Genomic DNA, 22,708 nt, shown 5'->3' on the forward strand with positions numbered 1-22,708 from the left:
AAAATTAATGTTACAGCAGTTGTTATATATATATATATATATATATATATATATATATATATTTATTTATTTACCAGTAGGCTTTAAAGGTTAATAACTGCACGGGTACTCAGCGAGGAATCATAAATTGAACAACATTAGTATGGCCTATACACACATTTTATCATTTGCGACAAAGTGGTATTGCTAGAAAATTCATACGCTGGCGTTCTGCATTGTTTTGCTTGTGCGCTGCCAATTAGTCGTATGAATAAACTCTACTTTCAATTAATTTTAACAAATAAAGCAAGAGGCTTTATGCCATATATTCTGTCTCTTGCATTCGAGTTATTCATAATTGAAATCTGTTACATACAAAAGAAAAGCAAAACAAAAAATTAACAATCTAAAATTAAATGTAGAGCAAACAACGTCCCGACAGTGGCAATTTTTACACATCACTGATCAACACAATGCTTAAATATATACTACGTATTATCAATTATTTGGAACTAATTAAATTTTTTTCTGGGGATGTGTTAATTAAATATAATTCTGGCTAATATGTGTCAGAGGTGAAGGAAGTGAGAGAGGAACTGATTTTAAAAAAATCCACAAATTTACTACACCAGCATTACGTAAAATTATACACTATTTTAATGCTTCAGCGAAAAATAATTATTAAGAATTAATTTGTTAATCTTCCGTCTTGTGAGTTTCTGCTTGATAATGAATCCAGAACAGTTTGGTAGTATCAGCCTGTCTGCCCACCCGCATATTTCATCTATAAAATTACTGATCGTAATTCGATTAAATTTTATATTGGATACCTACACTAACAGCCCATCGAATTCAATTTTAATTAAATATGAAGGCTTGTAACAACGGTGCACAATTACAATTACAAACCGAATTCTAATTATAAGGCGATGTTTCGGCTGACTAGGCCCTGATTCTGTCTTCAGGTAAGAGCTACTTCGTTGGGCCCAATCCTATGGATGGTTGGGCCATGTCTCCAGGCAACGCTAGTGTTGTAATCGGCAAACAACTAAGCGTGTAGGTGACTTTACAATTCTAGGAAACTTACAGTAGTTCTACTAATATTTGAAAAAATAACTTTAAGCATCATAATCAAGTTCGAAACATCGCCATGTCAGATTGTTTCCACCGCCTATTTGGACAACTCCCAGGAATATTCCGTTGTAAAAATACTGTACATCAACAATTGTTCTTTAACAAATTAAATTTCCATGAGGGTTTGCAATACTCCACATAATGATGTTGCGATACAATTATTCCACCATAAAATAAATTGTATATTACGAAATAAGAAAAAGACTTTTGATATGAAGAAAGAAAGGTGAAGTCCTTTTCTGTGAGTAAAAACATTCCTAAGTTCTTTAAGTTCAATACCGTTCCAGGTTCTAAGAAAATAACAGAACAGCTCGTGAGTCGTGGCGGTCAATACGTGGTGGCAGCACCTACGTGCAACACGGTCCTCAAGGGCAACGCACATTCAACCCTGATTAGTTTATTGGGCGCAGAAAATGGGGGAACATAAAAGTCTGTTTTAAATTTCTATGTTTAAACTCACCAAGTGACTTCCGTTCATAAAGGAAAAATCTCAGTACATGCCAAGATCCTTCGAAACTATGGAAACATTCAAACATTTAATAACAAATCGAAGTTACGTCCACGAGTTGAGGATCAGATTATATGTGAGAAATGTTTCCTAACATTCGGTTAAGAATGTTTACCTTAGATGCAATCTAGTTATTATTGCAGTTTCCCGTAGCACTGAATTAAATACTTTATTTGATTAATACAAATTACAGCTTGCAAATAGGTGAGCGGTTCACAGCTGTATAAAATTTTAAAAAAAAATTATTAATGTTATAAACTTTGCCGCACACTAAACTCAATTACATTTTTTATCAAATATGAACACTTCAGTTAAACTGGATGCAGTCAATTAGAAGGAAAATAAATACAAAATGTGTATTCTAACCTACACGGCATTTTTATATTTTTAATTATCAACCATCGTGATAGGTAAATGCGGAAGTCGCAGCTTTAACGCCGAATATCCTTGCTTTATTTCTGAAAAAAACACATATTTTGCTGGCTAGAGTAGGCACAACTACCACCACTACTCTGTAGTAATTTTCTTTACTTCATCTATTCTTATCCAACTCACAATTATTAGGAAGATTTTGACTCCTTAATTCAAGTACTACATTTTATTCAGCATCCTTGCGTCTATATAACGAAAGATAACGTTTCACACAAATTCAAATATTTACTACCGTAAGTCACAAGAAGTCTCATTTCTCAAATCCTAAAGATCAAAATACAGTATAAAGTATATAAAATTGTAATCTTACCTTTAGTCTTAACTGGTTTTGAAACGCTGTCTTCTTAAGGCTGAATGTGAGAACAAAGTGTTGAGAATTCTTCAATCTAAAACAGAGTAAATAAGAGTAAGTTTTTGAAAAGTGTACCAGCAAGATTTTCATAATTTTTACTCTTCGTCAAATATTAAGTTGATAAAATAAACGATATGAGATGTGTAAGAAAGGTATGAGAAATGAGAACAAGATTATAATTTGGAAGTTGACAAGAAGGGGTCACTTACCAGACCTAGGCATAGACATGAAAATTATATTGTAATGGATCTTAAAATAATGGATTATGAGGCTGAGGACTGGATCCAGTGACAGGTTAGTGTTAACTGTGTAATGAAACTTTGTCTTTCATAAAAGCAAAGGGTTTCTTTTGTTTTTTGTTTTGTTAATTGTTCCCTGAATATTAACTACTTAATGTACAAATTTAATTTTAAAACTGCAATTAATTTCGTCGACTGAACAACAGACCTACAAAAATTAAGTACCTCAATATAAAATTCAGCAAGTCCAATACAAAGTAACCTAACCAAACATACGGTATTATTACTTCTATGTATCATATGTAACTGTTACTTAAGCAGTGATTCAGTCCAGTATAATATCTGTCTGTATGCAAAAAGTTCAACACCATGTCCTCTCACTAAATTCTCTCCGGTTTATCAAAAGTTTGAGATTTCAGATTCTCAGAATGGCGAATACGAAGACTATTGCGGAGTGTAGCCAGATATAAGTTTACCGATGTTTCAGAGGTGCCTGCTGCCTCCCTCATCAGAAAGAATCTCCCTACACGCCGCAATATCTCAAAAGACAGTTACAAATGCGTTACACATGCCACTAAGCAGACTGATACTGTACACACCCATCAGACTGAGGCAGATTCAAATTACGCCTTATCACGACCTGTCGGTGGTCAATGCATTTTTCTTGTTCATACCATTAATGAAGCGTCCTATATGTGACGCATAGGTTTAATATAGCAGTACAACACAGGTAATTTAATGTAGCGTTGAATATTTTTTGTGCTGAATTGAAGTAGGTTTCGTGTCTAATTCCTTCACTGTTGACCCACCTTTATCCTGCACTCTCTCGATGATAGATATTGTGACCTCACATTATATCTACACGCTGGATTACAATCGATCGCTGTAAAGCACGTAAGTTAAATACCGTTATTATGATGACATGAACAGCTAACGTTGTGCAGTTCAGCCTGCATGACCCAAAACTTGACCTTAAAGCTATTTATCAAACATCTTATATATATGCAGCTTGGATTATTAATTTTCATACGCGGAACATAATTAATTAATTTACTTTCATGTATCCGTTGGTGGGCTAATGGTAATGCAAATATTATTATGCCGTGTGAATAAGATATCCCGCCACATCAATAATAAATGAATGAAATGAAAACCACTTTCTTCCGTTACATCGTAAAACAAACATTCAAAAATCAAAGCAGCCGAAACAGAAGTTACTGTTAGCAAACAACAGGGTACTTGAGAGTTATATTTATTAATCATAAATGGATGGCTGATAAAGTATTTCGGGTGTTCTTTCAACATCTTTAATTGTTTCCGGGCACACTCTGGTCATCTTGAATTACCACTAAATACCACGGTCAAATTCTTAACACTACTGTTTTGTATTCGGGTCATTCCGGGTTCATACCTCGGTCTGGAGACCAGCTATCCTGACTGAGGTTTCTCGTCGTTTTCCTCGGTCCCTCCAAAAATGCCTGGCTTGTACATTAAATTATGTTACAACCGCTGCTTTCAACATGTCTTCCAATTTGTCATTCATAATCCCATCTACTGAATACATATGTAAATCTGAAGTACCGAATTGTCTTAAGGAAACTTATAGAACAATCGACTTGAAAGCGATATTGCGCAACGTATTATAAAAGTTCGCCCGACGTTTAGACGTGCTTATTACCTCAGTCATCAGAGCGATCTTTTGTGGGACTACAAGGCGCAATGTCCCAGAAGGCTGTCATCTTCATGATAACCTGAAATATCAGTAGACCACAGGCTTCTATTGTTATAATACAATTAGTGTTTGTGGTTTTCTAGAATTGTCCACAGTCTAGTATTCCGAACATAATACGACTTTTCAGAAACTGGGTGTTTCCATCAACAGGTAAAAAGTTCTTTGAGAATCTACTCAGTTCGGTCCGTTTGAAAGAAATAATCTCAATCAATAGACAACAGTAATCAGTTTACAAAAACAACAAGCCTATAAGCCATTAAGAATTATAATAAAATGTGTAAAGCGGAAAGAATTGCAATCCATCGATCAAGTCTTATTCGTATGTCCCAAAAACTAGAATTAATATTAACCAGTCTTAAAACGCAACAAAAACATTACAACACCTAGAGAAATGGATGCCATATTTAGGTGTGACAGTTTAAAAGGAGGTAATGTCGGATGTGTCTTAATCTAATTTAATCTCCCCGAAGGAATAAACAAAATATTTAAGGAATAATGATAGCCGATTCCAGACGGGATTCGATCTATGAAGTCGTTTAATGTCAAATTAAGTTCGTAATTCACTTCTAACACCCAAATCACGAGTCTGTATTAGTTATGCGCGGTGCCATGAATAGCCAGCTCGTGTGCAATCTTGCTGAAAACGCTCCCCTTATTTACATGCAAATGGAGATGTAGAGTCTGAAGAACACAGGATGTATACATAGACTTAAGACATCACACCAATTTAAATAACATAAGCACAGTCTCAGACTGGAATTTCCGCTGCATCTGATGGAAATACAGTCACTACAGTTCCTTGGACGGAACATTGTTTGTAAAAAAACCCACACCTTTGAATCCCTGCACACTTCCTACTAAAGACGTATTAAAGTAATGCTTTTTGACGGAAATCAACCTATGTAATTACATATTAATAATAAGATTCAGATTTTAAGAAAAATACTGTTTTAGGCTCATAATTAACAGATTACAAGAGTAGATGTGTACAAGAGGCACGAATAAATGGTTCCCTTAACACAGGACTTGTTCCTGAAGGCCAAAAAGTGTGGTTAATGCAGAGTATCTTCCTCCAATTGTTATTTCTCCCTTAGCCAGTCATAAAATTGCCCGCCTTACATTAGAACAGAACATTTATAAGTGTGTTCACAAGAGTCTGCTAATGAATCGGAAACTGGCCCTAATGCTATCCATTTCTAGTCTCAACCCCACATTTCTAAAATTCCAACTACAATGACTCTTACTTAAATGTTTAATACAAAATCAAAATTTTATCAATTGAAATCGGTGAGACTGTTACCGGCCGATGTATATGTTTGATTAATACTCGATTGCCTTCTTTTATTTTTCAGAATCTCAAACCATCGAAGATTTTGGAACTGCGCTGCATTTGATGCGTTCCGATTTAGAGCATTTGCGTTCCGTCTTCATGGCAGTAGAAAATGGTGACTTGGGTATGCTCAAGAGTCTGGGCATCAAGGATTCCGAACTGGGAGACGTCAAATTTTTCCTAGAGAAACTGGTCAACACTGGTTTCCTGGACTGAGCGCCCCTTCGCTTTACCCTTTCTATCCAAAAAGAAACAATCCGTCAGTACTTATCCTACTTCCTCCCATACATGTACACTCCTACGTTCTTCACGAGCCTCATTTTAGTTCTGTCGACGCCGTTTTTCTTTGTCGTTAACCAGACATCGATCTCAGTATTCGTGTTCAAGACATATCAAACGCCTACCGGTTCAGTAAGACATATCATTAGCGGTGTAGATTTAAACTCAACCCACTGGAAACATCAGATATACCTATAAATATATTAGCACTTTGTTCTGAAGTTGTTTTAAACCAGAATTTTGCTTAATAAATTGAAGCTAAATATATGGAATTTGTTAAAAATTTTCTTCGCTACCAATTCAAAATTTGCTATGCTGTTCTTAGCGGAAATCAGTAAGAGAGACACCAAACTGATTTACAAAATTAATAATTTTGTTTTAAATTTATGAAGAAATGCCGCCAGATATGAAAATAGTGTTCACATACAATATTTTATTTCGTTTGATAATTTAATTGGTAATATGAAAATACGTATGATCTGGAAATAAGTTTATAAGAATCGTCTTTTCCACGGTATATCGACTTGTGTGTTTAGTTCCACCACGACATTACCATCGACCAGGCTACCTCTGGCAGGATCGGAAATGAACGACTATTTGCATTAATAACATCTGCTAGGGCTATCGACCGTGTCAATCGGTTAAATTCTTATCCTACTGAAGCGGTTGATAGCCCTTAGCAGATTTTATTAATATCAGTGACCGTGACAGATTTAGATCATACATTGTACTGTGTAAGATTTGAGGTTTTCGCAGCGGTAAGCATGAAGATTTCTGTCTTCTGGGTTGTTGCGCAACAACCCAGAAGACAGAAATCTTCATACATTATACTATTTGAACATTCTCTTTCCGCTTCAAAAAATAAATTCATCTCGAAACTGTTTAGATCATCTGATTCAAGTGCTCTGAAATTGATTTCTTTGTCGTTAGCGCAGCATTACAAAGCTTCTTGCTTTTCAGTTTCGTTGCAATAAAACAAAAGTCAGATAGACTGCATACAAAACAAATGCACTTGACCAAAAATGCACACAAGAGAAAACAGAAAGCGTGCGGAAAATAAAAAATAACAGATTGTACCTGCTTGAAAAGCTGTCGTGCTCTTGTCGTGTTCGACCAATACCACAGCCGACAAATCTGTGTCTGTTTGTCCCTCTCAACCCTTCAGCCCTTTCCTTCATGTGCCACTGAGGTAATGATTTCACGTCCTCTTTATCAGCAGCCGACCAATAAAACATGTTTCATGTATAAATAACTATTCAATATTCATGAAGATAATAGAATTCTTAAAATACGTGTATTTATTATCAACAACCGACTCATCACTTGTCAGTTATTTAAGATGTTCAAATGTGTGTTTAAGTAGGTTGTAGGAATACAGTCCCCAAGTAGAACACACCGATCAGAAGACATCATCTGTTGAATTTTATTAATTTAATAAAGTTTACACATAAGATGTTTAGTTTGTCGACGGTGATAATTTTACTATTTGATATAATGTTCTGAAAATATTATGTGTTGTTCTATAACACTGACTTATTGCCTGATAATCCACACTATGCCGACGTTAAAGTGTATTGTAATGGGAATGACACAAAATAATTAATAGATGTTCAATGCTTCAACTCCAGATTCTTGGAGAATATTTGCTAATTGGCAAATTATGCATACCTTATGCGTATTTGAAAGTCCGTTACCATGATTTTCATATACAAACAAAATTCCATATTTAACATTAATGGGTACTTGAGCCAAGCATCCTAATGGCATTAACATACAGCTGTAGAACGAGAGAAAATTAAAGCCCCCAAATCCTTTGGCCCGTGTATTCCATTCGCTGTATATGAAACAAATATAACGTTGAAAACATTTACAGCTAAATGCTACTTCTGCTTTCGTAGAAGAGATTATACATATGCTCCTCTCGGTGGCTGGATGATCAGATGTAAATATTTTTCGTAGTCATGAAAGACGACAAGGCGAGTAATGAATCGCGCTGTTCGCGATGCCGCTTGAGTAATGAAGGGCGTCACAAAACACAAATACAATGTCGGCATGGAAACACATCAGTAGTTGATTTAGGCCTAGTAAAATTAAATATTATAGTTTATTTTCTAGTAACTTTTAGAGAAAATTTATTGTCATAAATATAATTATATATAATTATTGACATTACTGTCATTTGTGTGTCAGATATGTCGTTTATAATATTATTTTATTCTACGGTGTATTCTCGTAACGTTTCTAAGCTATTATATAGCATCTATATAGTTAACATATATATCTATTCGAGTTAATGTACCTTTTACAGTAGATAATACTTATAAAGGGAATGCAATACAACGTTTTGAGTGTGATATGTAGTGGGGCAAGTAATGTGGTGGAACTTAAGTTATGCTGTATTATCAGAATTAATGTAATACTACATGAATTCAGATATTGGGACTCCCCCATCAAACAATTATAATGCTGTGATCGCATGGTAATCTTTCCCCTACAACCACGAAAATAAATCCATTTCGTGAAACGAAAGTCCCAACAATACATGCAGGATTGGATGGATATACGAATCTACTTGCTTACACTCCAATTACATGAGCTAGAAGACAGGCCTAAGATATATGAACGTTTATGATATAAGTAGCTGGAGAACAAAAGACGAAGTCATTAACAAATCTGTTTCCTTTTATATAAATAAAATAACTTATGTGGGTGTATCGAAGCAGAGAGTGACACCTTTTTAATAACACCACTTCGTGATCAAGATAAATGATACATATAAATCATATAATTATTATATCTGTTGTTGTATAATATATACGTATATATTATTTAAAGAGAGTTGTAAGGGAGTTGTCCCCAAGTAATTTCTAAGAGTTATAGAATGAAGGGGACTTGTGCTTTTGCTAGCTGTAATTCTTGTTGGGCTCGTGTAACGTCAATGTGAGAAGTACGTATTTCCGCTGATAATTTAATATGCTTGTTCAACTAACCTTTAAAAGGCTGTAAATATTTGAAAGAAAATGGCGGCCTATATCCTAGTCGGATGCTGTTATTTGCTTGGCAACATATAATGTTTCTCTCTTTCAACTAGCAGCACGTAATAACACTCATAAGCCTACAAACGTAACAATTACAAGAATACACTATCATTAATGTAAAGTTTCCTCGAGGAATGTTACAATGTAAGTTACTTTACACTACACCTAAATATTTCTGATTTAAAACCATTTTGTCGTTCACAGTTAAGAACCACGAGTTTAAGATAAGAAAGTACGATCCCGGAATAGAAATAAATGTGTATTTCTTCAACAGTTTGCCGTTTTCAGAGCAAATTTTTGAGTTCTAAAGGAAATTATCAGTTTGTCACACTATCATATAATTACACTAATATTATGGGAGTATGCTACAAGGTGTACTTAACGCTTTGGACTACAAAACAAACTGTGATATATATTCATGAAGTTTACTTAAGTTTCATTTCTTGAAAGCATATTTTTAATAATGGGCCATATGACTTGTTTTATTACGTAGATATAAAAATATATATTATTCATAATAATAAATGACGATTGCAGTAACTAGTCTAATATAATTTTTGTTGGAACTTTATTGACTGCAGTGTCATGATTTTATTAAGCTCTGCAGTATTTAGTCGCTCTATTTACATCTGAGAGGTCTTCATCATAATATAAAGTTTTAATCGCGAAATAATTCGAAATTAATTATTCATAATAAATAAAGTTATTTATTACAAAATATTTTATCGCAAAATAAAATTACGTCCAAATAATATACATATCAACAGTTCAGTGTGCAATTTTTTACCAGATAACTCAAGCTACAGAGAGAACAATATTCAATATTAATTTGGTAGTAATTTTATACTTGTCATGATTTCGCTCTTTTACGTTTATAAATTCGTTCAGATTTCCTCAGTGTAATGGCTTTAAAATACCAGGTCCAGCAAACATTGTTTCACGAAAAGCAAAAATTTAAATGCGCATTTTCTGCAAACTTACAATAGAATATGAATTTACATAAACACAAAAGGAACAATATATAACAAACGGACTACGCGAAATGAAGCTACCACGCTATATGTTATGATTTCCATGGGCAGAGGAACGGTATGGTCACACCGCGGACCACACAAAATGAAGCATTTTTTTCTATGTTTAACCTGACTTGATCATACAGATCTCTCTCTGTAATGCCATTAGAAGATGTGTACACACTTTTAATACATATGTATTTTGCCGTCTGTCGTGTTAACTACAGTATCAAGTCTTATGTGTGATGTTTTGTAGATGATAAAGTGCGCGAATCCTAAACAAAACTAAACCAACACGTCGCACTCATGTTAAAGGAAACCATTGTAAAGGTCTTTCATATTGTAACCCTGGCTTGATGTCTGTACATATCAACTTCGTGAATAGTTGTGATCACCATTAAAGATAATCCCTCCTGGCGAAACTATTTAAATCGCCATTATATATAATGTAGTATATATAAATGTATATGCAGCATTTCTCATAATTCCTTCACAACTAATCTTTATACTTTTTAAGATTTGCTCGTATAATTCTCTTCGGACGCAAATCTAAAAAGTACCAACAGAAATGTTTGGATAGGTCAGAGGAGTTTCAGACGGCAGATAATGACGGACGCCATGTTGATGGGATTGTTCTTGTGACATCTAGATAACGACCTGACACGAACTAGAGTTAACTTGCGAACATCAATAAACGCAATAACCGTCACATGGATTTGTGTATATTTTATGTTAAGATTTCGCTCTTGAATTGTCTGTCGTTTGAAACTTGTATTTTAGCTAAAATTAGCACCTGCATTCTTCACTTTATTTTCCATCCCTTCTTTAAAACACGTACTTTCTGACTCTTAATTCCTCTTCAGGGGAAAAATATCCTTGCCCAATATCTGAACGCCCAAGATGGCGTTTAAATGAGTTAAGCCTCGACCTCACAGCACTATTCTGTGATAGTGGAGAGATGACGCATATATTTCCTTAATTTAGTTTAGTTGTAACAAATTGTAGTTACATAATAAATATATTTTTTTGACAAAATGTTGTAGTTGCTATTCGTGTCTGTATATTTCTTTGCTTTCTGTTTGTGTATAAATATATTATACTGGAAAATTGGGAACAATTTTTACCTACAGTATTTGGTTACTCATCAGACAAATCATTAAACCTTTCGTAAAAACTGCTTGAAACAAATATTTATTGTAGTCCATTACAACCTACTTAGTACACACTGGTTCAAAGACAACCACGTTGGAATGTATGAGGGAATTCTAAAGATTAAGCGTAAAGAATATGAGTTTTCAATACAATTATCGGAATACTAAATACAATTTAAGACATTCGCAAAAAACAAAAACACACACACACACACAAGAATATAAAACAAGGGAATTAAATATTTAGCATCCATATTACAAAAACAGGTGTGTCCCGTTTTATTTCTGGAGTTATATTTAAGTCATGGAAAATAAATAAATTAAATTTGTAGCAAATGTATGAAAGAGTTTTATTTGATTACCCATCAGAATACTGCAACGCTTCCGAAAGTTCCTTTCCTATACAATCTATTTTAAATCATAACGTATCTGACATTACATATTAATGCAACAGCGATTAAATGTTCTGCCACACTTTCAAAAAATATTTTGTCTTTGAGAGTTTAATTCTTTGACAACACAAATACAGATTAATCCAAACATTAAGAACACATCGAACCTGCCATTTTAATAAAATAAATTTATATTATGGCGATATTGTCTTTGTAAACGTCTCATTTAAAGTAAATTGTGTTGCATAAATATTGTAGTGAAACTAATTTTTAAGTTATGCAGCCCCTATAAATTTATCTAAGATGTGTTTAACAAGTGAAAATAATATATGCCATTTTGTTAGTAGTTGTATGACCTAATTTATAAAAATTATTCGAAATAAAATTTGCTCAACAATTTCAAATGTAGATATCCAGTGTTACATTTTGGACCCACAAACCATCGACTGACGGGTAAAGTGACATGCTCGCAGCATATTCTCTGCTTTGCGATTTTTATTATTATTATTATTATTTATTATTGACTGCAAATGGGTTTATACCCGGTGGCAGTGTCCTACAATAACATACAAAACAATGAGACAGAACAGAACAATGAGACAGAACAAAACAATAAACAAAAGGACACAACAAAAACAATAAGACACAATAAACAATGAGATACATCAACACAGAGACAGAACAAAACAATAAACAAAAGGACACAACAAAAACAATAAGACACAATAAACAATGAGATACATCAACACAATGAGACAGAACCAAACAATAAACAAAAGGACACAACAAAAACAATAAGACACAATAAACAATGAGATACATCACCACAGAGACAGAATGGAATTAACAAGAAATACGCATATTTCGGTCGATATTTCGAACGGTTCATTTTTCTACTGATGAAACACATAAGAGATACCAGGAAGATTTTACACTGCTCGGGAAGTAGAAATGTGCTACCTTTCTATTGAAATATATTAACTGCATTTCTGCTGAGTAACGTCACAAAAGTGCAAATATATGCCTAACCATCCTCCCGCCTAGGGTTGTTCGGTCGCTTCTATTCAGGAATCAGATCGTTAAGCGTTGAAAAGGCGAACCAGACTTCAGACCTTTATGATGCAGACAAGCATTTCATTCGCGTTATTAACGATTAAACCAACTCAATAGCTATCCCCCATGCGACATTTTATTGTTCGTTCCAGTCACATAGCCTGTTCATTCACTGAAGCAACTGAATGCACTTCGAGTCACCAGAAAATAATGCTCAATTGTGTCATCAATTCACTTTCAGATTGATTAATGACAGAGAACAGACCGGAAAAAGATGGCTGTCTTGTGGGTTGCTGAGAATCCATTTCAGAGACGCTTGCCGCCTCCATTATCGCGCTGACGATAGAGGCAACAAGCACCTCTGAAAGGTTGGTGAACTTCTACCAGCCTGACTACGTCTGTAAGAAAATGGTCTTCCAACAGTCAACTAGCAACTACTAACGTCAAAAGTCAAAAGCGAAGAATAAATTCACATTGTGCTGACTAATATAAAACTAGTGAGGAGTTTTCTCCCCATTAGATTTAGTACTTAATATCGCAAAGTTGGTCATCTGATATTCGTCTCAGGAAACAGCGTGCAATACGAAAACATGGATAATAGATATGTGGATATGACAGCCTGTAATACTTTGTAGCCTATTTCTTATTTAGAATCTGCAGCGGCAGTACAATTTATAACAACGCAAGCGGAATAATTTACAACTTCTAAACAGTACTAATGACTCTGCCCCACATATTTCTCTATTACCTGTAATCGAATCAATATATGACTAAAAGGAGATATAGCAGGTTTCACTGAGAATCAATTCAAAGTTTTACAGCTCCGGGGAGAACACAGAAGTCCCATGAATTGTAATTAACCTATGAGACCTTAAACAAAAGCAGTCTTTTATTACACACAACTTGAAAAGGGGTCCATAATTTTTATTTATAATCATTATTTCATAAGAGAGTGCAAATTTAAATTCAATGCAATTGAAGGTATTCATATTGAACATCCAATAAGTCCAAGAGTTAATTTTATGCGTTACCGTAATTGAAGCGTATAAAATGGTATTAGTATAATCTGTTCACCTGATAGTTCATGTAGCTTCTGGTTAGCTTGGCGCTTTCTTCTAGACTATAAAAATTTGTTTCGTTTCTTGGTTACGAACAGGAATTACATATTAAACATTTATGGGGTTTAAATCCAAAACAAAACAATATGTATTCCTGTAGTCGTTTCCAATTCATTTATTTAAGTGTTTTATGAACTGACATAACTCTAATAAAGTTTATCACAGCATTATCTTTGCAAAAGCCGGCTCTGCTTCCGTTCCGCGAGCTCTAGTATACTCCATCAGACCCCACTGTACCCTAATTTGCATTTCTTGTTACCAGAGTAGCCACTGTCAGTACGCAATTTCCGCCTCGCATGAACGGCGAGTCAAGTGAGTCAGGCACTGGATATTGTGTTATGAATAGATTCATTCCGTACGAAAAGCCTTCGAAATTTCCAGGAGACGAGAGAAATAGAACAGTGAAAACTTGTGTTGGAAAGTATACTGGTTTCTTCAAGGTAAATCTCATAGTAAAAATTACGTAACCGTTGTTGTTGTTATTATTATTATTATTGTTATCTGTTTCTTGCATTTATTTAACGTTTTACATTTATATTAGTGTTCCCTAGGTGGATTATTTGTTTTTATTTATATTTCTTCGTTTATATTTCTTCATTTATTTTTCTTTGTGTATAATATTGCTTCTATTTTGGGCTTGCCTGTATTTGGCTGTTATATTTAATACTGTACATGTATAAGTTTAGTTAATCCGTTTGTGTAATATTTTTCATTATTATTTCATTATTATTGTATGTATTATCAGCGTTTGCCTGTTTTTGGCTTCTTGCTGTTGGCAAACACTTAAATAATTGAATTGAATTGAATTGAATTATTACGTAATTCGTAAAATAGAGGCAGAATATCCTCCGAAACGTTGGTATCTACCAATAAGTCACAAGATGTTACAACACAAAAGACTAACATTGACATATTTATTCTAAATTCTCATTAAAAGTTAGACTCTATAAATTATATGAAAATATTATTGAATAATTTTCTTTTGTAGAAATAGTTGAACTTCAAAATAAATTTGAGATTATTACCTTCAGTGCGTTAAGTAATTGACTATTTCTGTTCTATTATACAATTATTCAACTGTTTTTAATTCCAGCCTGCGAGACTAAAAGTACCAAAACGGCGACATAAAGAATTGTCTCAAAATTTCATTATCAACAAATACATATATTGAGGACATGATGCCAAACGTTTGTACCAAAAAACTTACTGATTCACAGAAGATTACAGTCCACGACTGTAATCTTGAGACTTGCAAGGAATGCAGTAAGTCCGTAGCGTTAAAGGCAGACGCTATCTTTCCTACTTCCTCCTTCACCCCACCCGCAAGTCTCAAGATTACAGTCGTGGACTGTAGATTCTAATGTTTATTCGGTTTGATAAATGTTCATTATTAGTGTCCCGCACGCTCAAATGCAACTGCTGTGTCTCTATGTTTAGCATCATTAACATCACGCCTTTCTGGAATGACATACATCCCCATTATTTTCTGTTGTTAGACCGTATGATACTGTCTTCTGGCAGGATGTCCTCGATTTAATACAAACCACTATATAGATACATGCATTCATCCTTCATAGAAAGCCAGCGAGCTACTCAACGAGGGACGTAAGTTACCGGATACGCTGGAGAAAATGTGTCCGATTAAACCGAGATGTTAACAGATGTAAAGTGTGTCATAACTGTAGTGCGTCAATATTAGATGAAGAAACAAGTGGATACATTCTATTGCATAAAGCAAATAAAACACAGAGATGTAATTTGAGGCGATATGTCATTAAAACACGAGACGGCATTTTATTGCAAACGCTTCAGGTGAACGTTGTCACAAGCAGATTTAGAGACGGTTGCGCTGGCATCGGATTGGAAACAACGATGTGTTGATGTGAATGCAATGCAAAACAGGCACAAGCTCAGTCATACAACACGAAGGCATGCTCTTCAGTTCAGTGTTCTGCGACGAATATGTAGTATGTGCAATACAGCTACGAAATACGCCTACTACGTGAGATATAAGGTTCTCGTGGCCTCGAATATATTGCGGGGAACTGATGTTGGAGGCAGTAAACACCTCTGAAACGTCGGTCAACTTCTACCAGAAATCACGGTGAAACATCATAAAAGCCAACCATCTTTTTCAGCATACTAGTTTACTAGTTAAAATTTTCTTTCTTCGAAACGATATTTCTTAAAATAAAATGTACTAAAACCATATGCATGCCTGAGAGACATGAGAAATGCAAAATAAACAAAGATAAATAAATAACAGGAATCCTGAGGGCAACAGATCGCTTAGAGACGAAGAACACATCAGTGGACACATTGATATGAATCTTAAATAAATATTATGTCGATTCGATTCATCTTGTTCAGAAAACTGTTCAGTGGCGAGCTCTTGTGAAATGTTTGTCCCTATGAGACAGAAACCAATATGAGAATGAATAAAATCACATAACTTCTCATAATTTGTACGATTTACATAACACTGTTAGGATCATAATAAATTGTTCCCGGGCTTCCAGCCGTACAAAGTGGCTTAATGAAGAAAACACCAACGTTTCGAGAACCATCTTCGTCCTCGTCCTCAGATCACTGAAGTACTACACCTTATACGGCTGGTAGCCCAAGAAGAATTTATTACACTTAGTCTCCGTTAAAGCTTCAGATTATACACTGTTAGGCTCATCAAATCAATGAGGAGAAGATGGGCTGTAGATGTAACACGCGCGGATAAATGAGAAGTGCAAAGAAAATTGCGTCGAAAACCCTCAGGAGAGACCTATGAATAGGTCGTTAAATAGGGTGTGAAGGCGACGGCTAGATTAAAATAGTCCGTGATAGGGTCCACCGGCTGGACTTAGTACCGGGAATGAATTTGTGTAGTTCCTGAGAAGCGTTTAATTAATTTCCTTAAAAGTTTGAAGACTATCAACTTTTATGTTCCTCGAACTTTCATATGCCTTTACCGTCATATCCTTGCTGAGCTTACTCTAGACCTTCACTGATTAGTTATTGTCAAAAAGTGTAAGAGTTAGTGAGTAATAAACCAACTTCGAGCATTGTGTTCTATCACGTCTGAAGCTACACACTATTTCGGTTCGATTCTTAACACCACAATTTCATAGACATCGCTGCAGCTGCAGGAAAGAAGTAAAAGACGGTTTTGTTGATTACTCTTCAATCTTATGGTAAATTACAAAATAATCACGTGATAGGGGACATAACAGTAATCCAAACGAAAACAATTTTAAGAATCATATCAAAACATATTAATGCACTAATAACACAAATAACACACGGCTCTTTAAAATATTTCGCATGTACTAATCATTTTAATTTTAAAATACGATCACTTTAGATATACAGAGAAGTTCTTAAGGCACTAAATATTATATTTTTATAATTACAGTACGACTTTTTATATATATAATTAAATTTGACATAATGTGAGACGATGAAACTGATGATGGAATGATAAACACCGAAACGCATTTTTTATGGTACAAATGTGAATACAACTTGTTTTTGTATCAAGAGAACATTTACAGTATAAACTGAACAGCATTAAGGAATTCAGGATTTATAATAGACGGACTTCAAATCGACTGTTGCCATGTTTTTAGGAAGTTCTTAACAAATAAAAGCATTATTTCAAGCATCAAACTGAATTGAACTGAAATCATTTTGATCGAGACATACTTACACTACCATAGAGTGATCAGCTGCATTAAATTTCAGCAGAAGAAGTCACGTAATGGTGCAATTGCCAAAATGTTATGGACAAGGCCTGGACTCCGGCAAGGCAAGCGCTGAACAGGAGTCAATTACTCAAGTTCTGTGGAATGAAAGTCGACAAGTCGAATGGTTTTGACGGCACGTACACTTCCGTTATTTACTTTCGAAGAAATTTACCTCACTGTGTCACTGACCATTTACTGTTCCATTAGCAGAAACATTTTTTCGCTAGGTCCCTTCATGTGTAGAGAATTTTCTTATATAACACGCTGCTATTTCAATCGCCTGGCGGTTCATTAGACCGCATGAGCATAGTCACAAATTCCTTCAAAATAAAATAAATAAAAACAAAACCAATAGAGCTGTCTTCTCGGTTGTAGCCACTCATCGCCCTGGTGATGGAGGCAGCAAGGCCTTCTGATACGTTGGTAAATTTCCACCAGACTACACGGCGCTACAACCCAGAAGACAGTCATCTTCTTGCTCACCGCCGTGATAACCTCAAATCCTACAAGTAACAAAACTATTTTAAAGAACAAATTCATTTGCACACCATATGCTAACAGCAGCTGCTGGAAATATGCCTATGAAGTACCAATAGTCTGCCACTTTCACGTACCACACAGTAAATATTGTGTTTATTACTCTTTAATGATTCATAAATTGTTTAACGATGATAGTAACACATCTGAGATTCGAGCCTTATATAAATCTAAAACGTTATCACATCAACTTTACAGATGATGCTCTTGAAATCTATAATTTTCCAAACGAACAATATAGATGGTTAGATTAAGAAACCTAGGAATTACAAAACAGAACAGGCGTTTGTGTTACAGGCACGTGAAGCGTCAACTTTATCAGAATGGAGAATAAAATGTAAAACAAAGACGAATAATTACGTAACTGTTCCATAAGTCACTTTTACTAAACAGAAACAGTTTTAAAAGCTGACAGGAAATGCAATTCGAGGAATGCCATACATTTTTACACTGTCTCCCAAGGCTCTGACAATACGTGAAAATTCTATACCGGTGAATAAAACATGGTTTGTTGACGTTGTAAACGGAACAGCGTCCCTAGTGTCTAGATCTAGAGCAATATCTAACGTGAAATGTGGATCTGTCGCCCTCGCTGTGCCTCTGTTTCCAGCATTGCTGCCTGAATAAGCAATTTATTTCCTGTAAACCAAATTTTGTATCTATAGAAAATACTGCAATCCAACACACACGTTACAAAAATACAGTACCTTCAAATTAATCGATAAAATGTGTGTTATACAATTATATAAGAAAGCAATATTTTACACACTATTCTATGTACGGATTTAATTCTAATAATTCCATTTTGTTTAAGCATCGTATGTTCGTCAAGGAATTCCAGTGTTTCTAAGAGTATATATTATTTTGTTCTATTTCCATAAGCTCTTGAATTCATGAAAATTATGAGTTCAAATGAAGAACTGAAGAAAATATAGAAAACAATAAATGCAACTGTGTCATTATTTACACACAACACATATCTTTTGTCTAGGTAAATGTAAAAATAAGAGGCCGGGTAGATGCTTGGACAACGCTTCCGGTGGCGTAGACTTAATGGATATTGTTATTGTACTAATGGTTTTCTAGAAATTAGTAAGCTTTCTGCAAATTTATGTACTAAACGGATACTAGCGACAATTACTCTCAAGTGAATACTCAGCAAAATAAGCCCACATAAACTTAAACCTACCCAAAATAACAACCGTGTGGGTTAATCTAAATGTCATCAGTGTAAAGAAAAGTAGCCAGAAGACTCAAAATATATTTGTACGTGTAGGATTTGAGGTTTTCACGGCTGTGAATCTGAAGATAGCAGTCTTCTGGGTTATTGCGCCGTGTAGTCTGGTAGAAGTTTACCGAAGTTTCAGAGGCTTGATCACTCTGATGATGAATACAGCAAGGACCTCTGAAACGTCGGTAAACTCCTATCAGACTACGCTGCTCAACAACCCAGAAGACAGGCATCTTCATGTTTGACGTGCTTATAAATGCCTTTAAGTAAAACAGGCCTTAAAACGAACTGACTGTAAGATAATTGCCAAGGTTAAATAAAATTATGAAAGATCTCCGAGACATATTTAAATGTATTTGAGCTCACAAGTAAAACAGTCATTAATAAAAGGCAAATTAAACAACATCCAACATGACTTGAAATAATTTGGTGAGATCTACACCCAGTTTGGGTGAAATTGGTCAGTTTGGGTGCTCCTACAGTCAAACAAATGAACGAGTATGAATACAGTAATGCTGTTGGTGGTTTCGAATTTCTTAATGAAACCCCATCTACTAAGAACAAAAGGGGTAGCAGTTATAGGCCTAGAGGTTATGGAGAAGTAGATCAGTTCAAGCTTCAATGGCCACTTGAGCATATAAACACTTTTGTGCACAGGTCTGTTCACAGAAGGGCGAAAACAATGCAAGACTACATTTTAAATTGTTCCATTCAAAAATAGGTCCATGTACTCTAAGCTCATCACATTCGAAATAAGATAAAAACACGTGTGTTGGTGCATCATAGTGCAAGTCTCTGGAAGTTAAGGCGAACCGTACAAATTCACCAAAAATGAAGAAGAATGGAAGTTTCAAAATGAGAAACACGCTATGACTAGAATAAATAACTGCTGTTAGTTTCTAGATGTGACCTCGGGAAGCGAAAACAATGACGCGATGCTCATAATGCACTCGCTAATAGGAGAAACAGAACTTTGGTAAGGACATTATGCTATTGTCTTGTAACAGGTTTCACGGATTCAAAAACGAACTCTGTCTGAAAGCTGGTGGAAAAGAGGAACAAAGGTGCAACCCATCATCGTCATGTAGATGCAACTCACATCCACAGTATCCCGTCCAATGTTGACGTAATCCGAATGGTCGTGTGGATTCACAGTTTAATTTAACGAAGGCAAATTAAATGGGGATGTTTCAGCGGCAGTGGGCATTTTCTAATCAGTAACATTAAAGGCAAAGAACCATACTTTAAACAGAGCTTGGTACTGGCTTCAGTAACAGCATTTCAAAGTAACAGAATATTTTTGAGTATTAACTCTACACCATTCAGACACACTTCAAATAACCTACCGCGACTCGTTTTTAACTTATTTCCTATCTAATTAAAGGGTCACTTAAATAAAAGAAATTAAACCTTCGCAATTATATGTTTCTATGATTTTACATAAATGTCCACAGATCATCTCATACTTTATACAATACTCTTGAAGTCCGACGTAACAGTTAATACCTCTGCAGTGGATCAAAATATAAAACAATTAATAGTAAAATACGGAAATTAGTATTATAGTTTTGAGCAAACTTTTAAATTTATTTCAGTATTGTTACTGTTACTGCATTTTACGAATACGTGATGTCGTGGCAATAACTGCGTCGCGTGTACGAGCTTCACAGCACGCATTTGACTACAACTGCAATTTGATCTGTACTTGTCACGTACAGTTCAAAACACGTGGATAATCTTCCAAGTTCCTAACCTGCATGTATTCTTCATGACAATGGCATATGCGTATCGTGGTTTGAAATCCTTAATCTGTTGAAATGGGAACGAGTACTATTTCATACATATTATTAATACTTTGGTTATTTGTAAATTAACATCCTACCACAGCCCTGAAATGAAACAAACTGCTTAGACCCTATCACGTTGCTCGCAAATCTACTGCACTAAATCGTGCTTTAACATGTCTGACACAAACTAATCGTACAACATACCTTCTCGTTCTGATGGAGATGTTTCACATAATATAAACATCACTTTTTTCACACAAAGTTTTCCATTCTTCTTAAGACGAACTAAAACGTGCAACACCGAGGCTCTGCTGTTGCATGTTGGGTAAACCCGAAAACTTCCGATCTCTCACGAGAGTCAGTGGAAGAAATTCGTACGAATATGTTAAGCAATTGCAGATAGCCAACAACTTGTTTCAATCTTCGGTGGTAAGCAGGGAGGGAAGCAAAAACAAAATGTTACACAGAGCCTGGAAGAGAAATGCACACAGAAAAACTTGAAGGGAAGGGGCATTTGGGAGACTGAAACATAGAAGGAGCATGCTGTTAAAATCGATCCGAAATAAATAGATGTAAGGGTGAGGACTGAATTAGTTTTACTCATAAAGGGAACCAATTCTATGCCCTGTGAATAATTTAATAAATCTTCTGGTTCCAGATTCTCGACCAGTTACGTGACTAATAACTTTTATAAAAGGACTCTGCTCCATTAATTGTAGTGTTTTGCAGCATCTGCAGTGAGCACCTAATCCATTTTGCCAAGTCTCTAATTTATATTATTTGAAGTATTACAGGAAATCGACAACTACAGCAAGATGAAAGGACTACTAACACACTTCAGCTTTTTAAAATATTGCATAAAAATTCTCTCCAGTTTATGAATAGGTTTGTGTAATGTTTCCTCGTTGAAATCAATTCAGTCTACGAATCTGAAATTAATTTTCTCGCTGTTAAATAAGTTTGGTTAGTTACATTTGTGTAAGAATGGCACAGACGCAGCAATGACCGCGGATCGCATTAGTGGAACAACGATCTACTTAACGTGGTGTGAATAACGCACAAAAGACATCAGTGTACTCTGAAGAGCACACCCTCTTAATGTTTAGAAAGAAATTCCGGTACTGGAAACTACATGCAGAAAAATCGTAAGATGCTAATAGCCGCTCAGCTAATCAAGAAACTCCTCGCCTTTTATGGAACTCGAAAGCTCATTGTCATGTTCGTGGTCTTATTTTGAGCCAGCTGAATCCAATCAACGCCCTCACATTCTGCTCCTTGATGATTCTACCCTTATATTGTATTTAGCCTAGGGCTCTCAAGTGGTCTCTTCACTTCAGGTTTTCCAAATAAGAATTATAGTGAAGTGTTGAAACCAGTGGAATATCAAGGATTTCTCAGCTATCCCATGGGTGCCTTATGTCCCGTCCAGCTCATCCTACTTGAAATTATGACCCTAATAGAAGGTCATACAAGACGCGGTAGATATGGAGGAGCCCATAAGTTTTTCTTCGCTTACGCTAAAGCATAAAAGGACGACTACATGATACGAAGCTTCTCATCGTGTAATTTTGTCCTTCCTGCTACCACCAAACTCATACATTTAAATATTCTACTCAGCATCCGGTTTTCAACACCATCAATTTATAGTTTTCCACTTTTGAGCTAT

General features: G+C 35.2%; 2 protein-coding genes across 3 annotated transcripts in view; one reads left to right on the forward strand and one right to left on the reverse strand.

Moving 5' to 3' along the window:
• LOC110832288 (IDLSRF-like peptide) overlaps positions 1-11,523 on the forward strand; it is a 67,325-nt gene extending 55,802 nt beyond the window's left edge. For both annotated transcript variants that reach the window (XM_022069147.2, XM_022069148.2), the window contains one exon: positions 5,729-11,523. In XM_022069147.2, the coding sequence (XP_021924839.1) occupies positions 5,729-5,922 (194 nt within the window). In that variant the 3' untranslated portion in view covers positions 5,923-11,523. The remainder of the gene's footprint in view (positions 1-5,728) is intronic.
• Positions 1-22,708, reverse strand: part of TfIIA-L (transcription factor IIA L) — a 156,214-nt gene that overhangs the window by 130,053 nt on the left and 3,453 nt on the right. Inside the window, exon 2 of the mRNA XM_022069145.2 lies at positions 2,364-2,439. Coding sequence (XP_021924837.1) covers positions 2,364-2,439 — 76 coding nt within the window. The remainder of the gene's footprint in view (positions 1-2,363; positions 2,440-22,708) is intronic.

Source organism: Zootermopsis nevadensis, unplaced genomic scaffold, assembly GCF_977971745.1.
Source record: "Zootermopsis nevadensis isolate Lab colony 2312 unplaced genomic scaffold, Znev_1.0 Znev_ptg000028l, whole genome shotgun sequence".
NCBI classification, from domain to species: Eukaryota; Metazoa; Arthropoda; class Insecta; order Blattodea; family Termopsidae; genus Zootermopsis; species Zootermopsis nevadensis.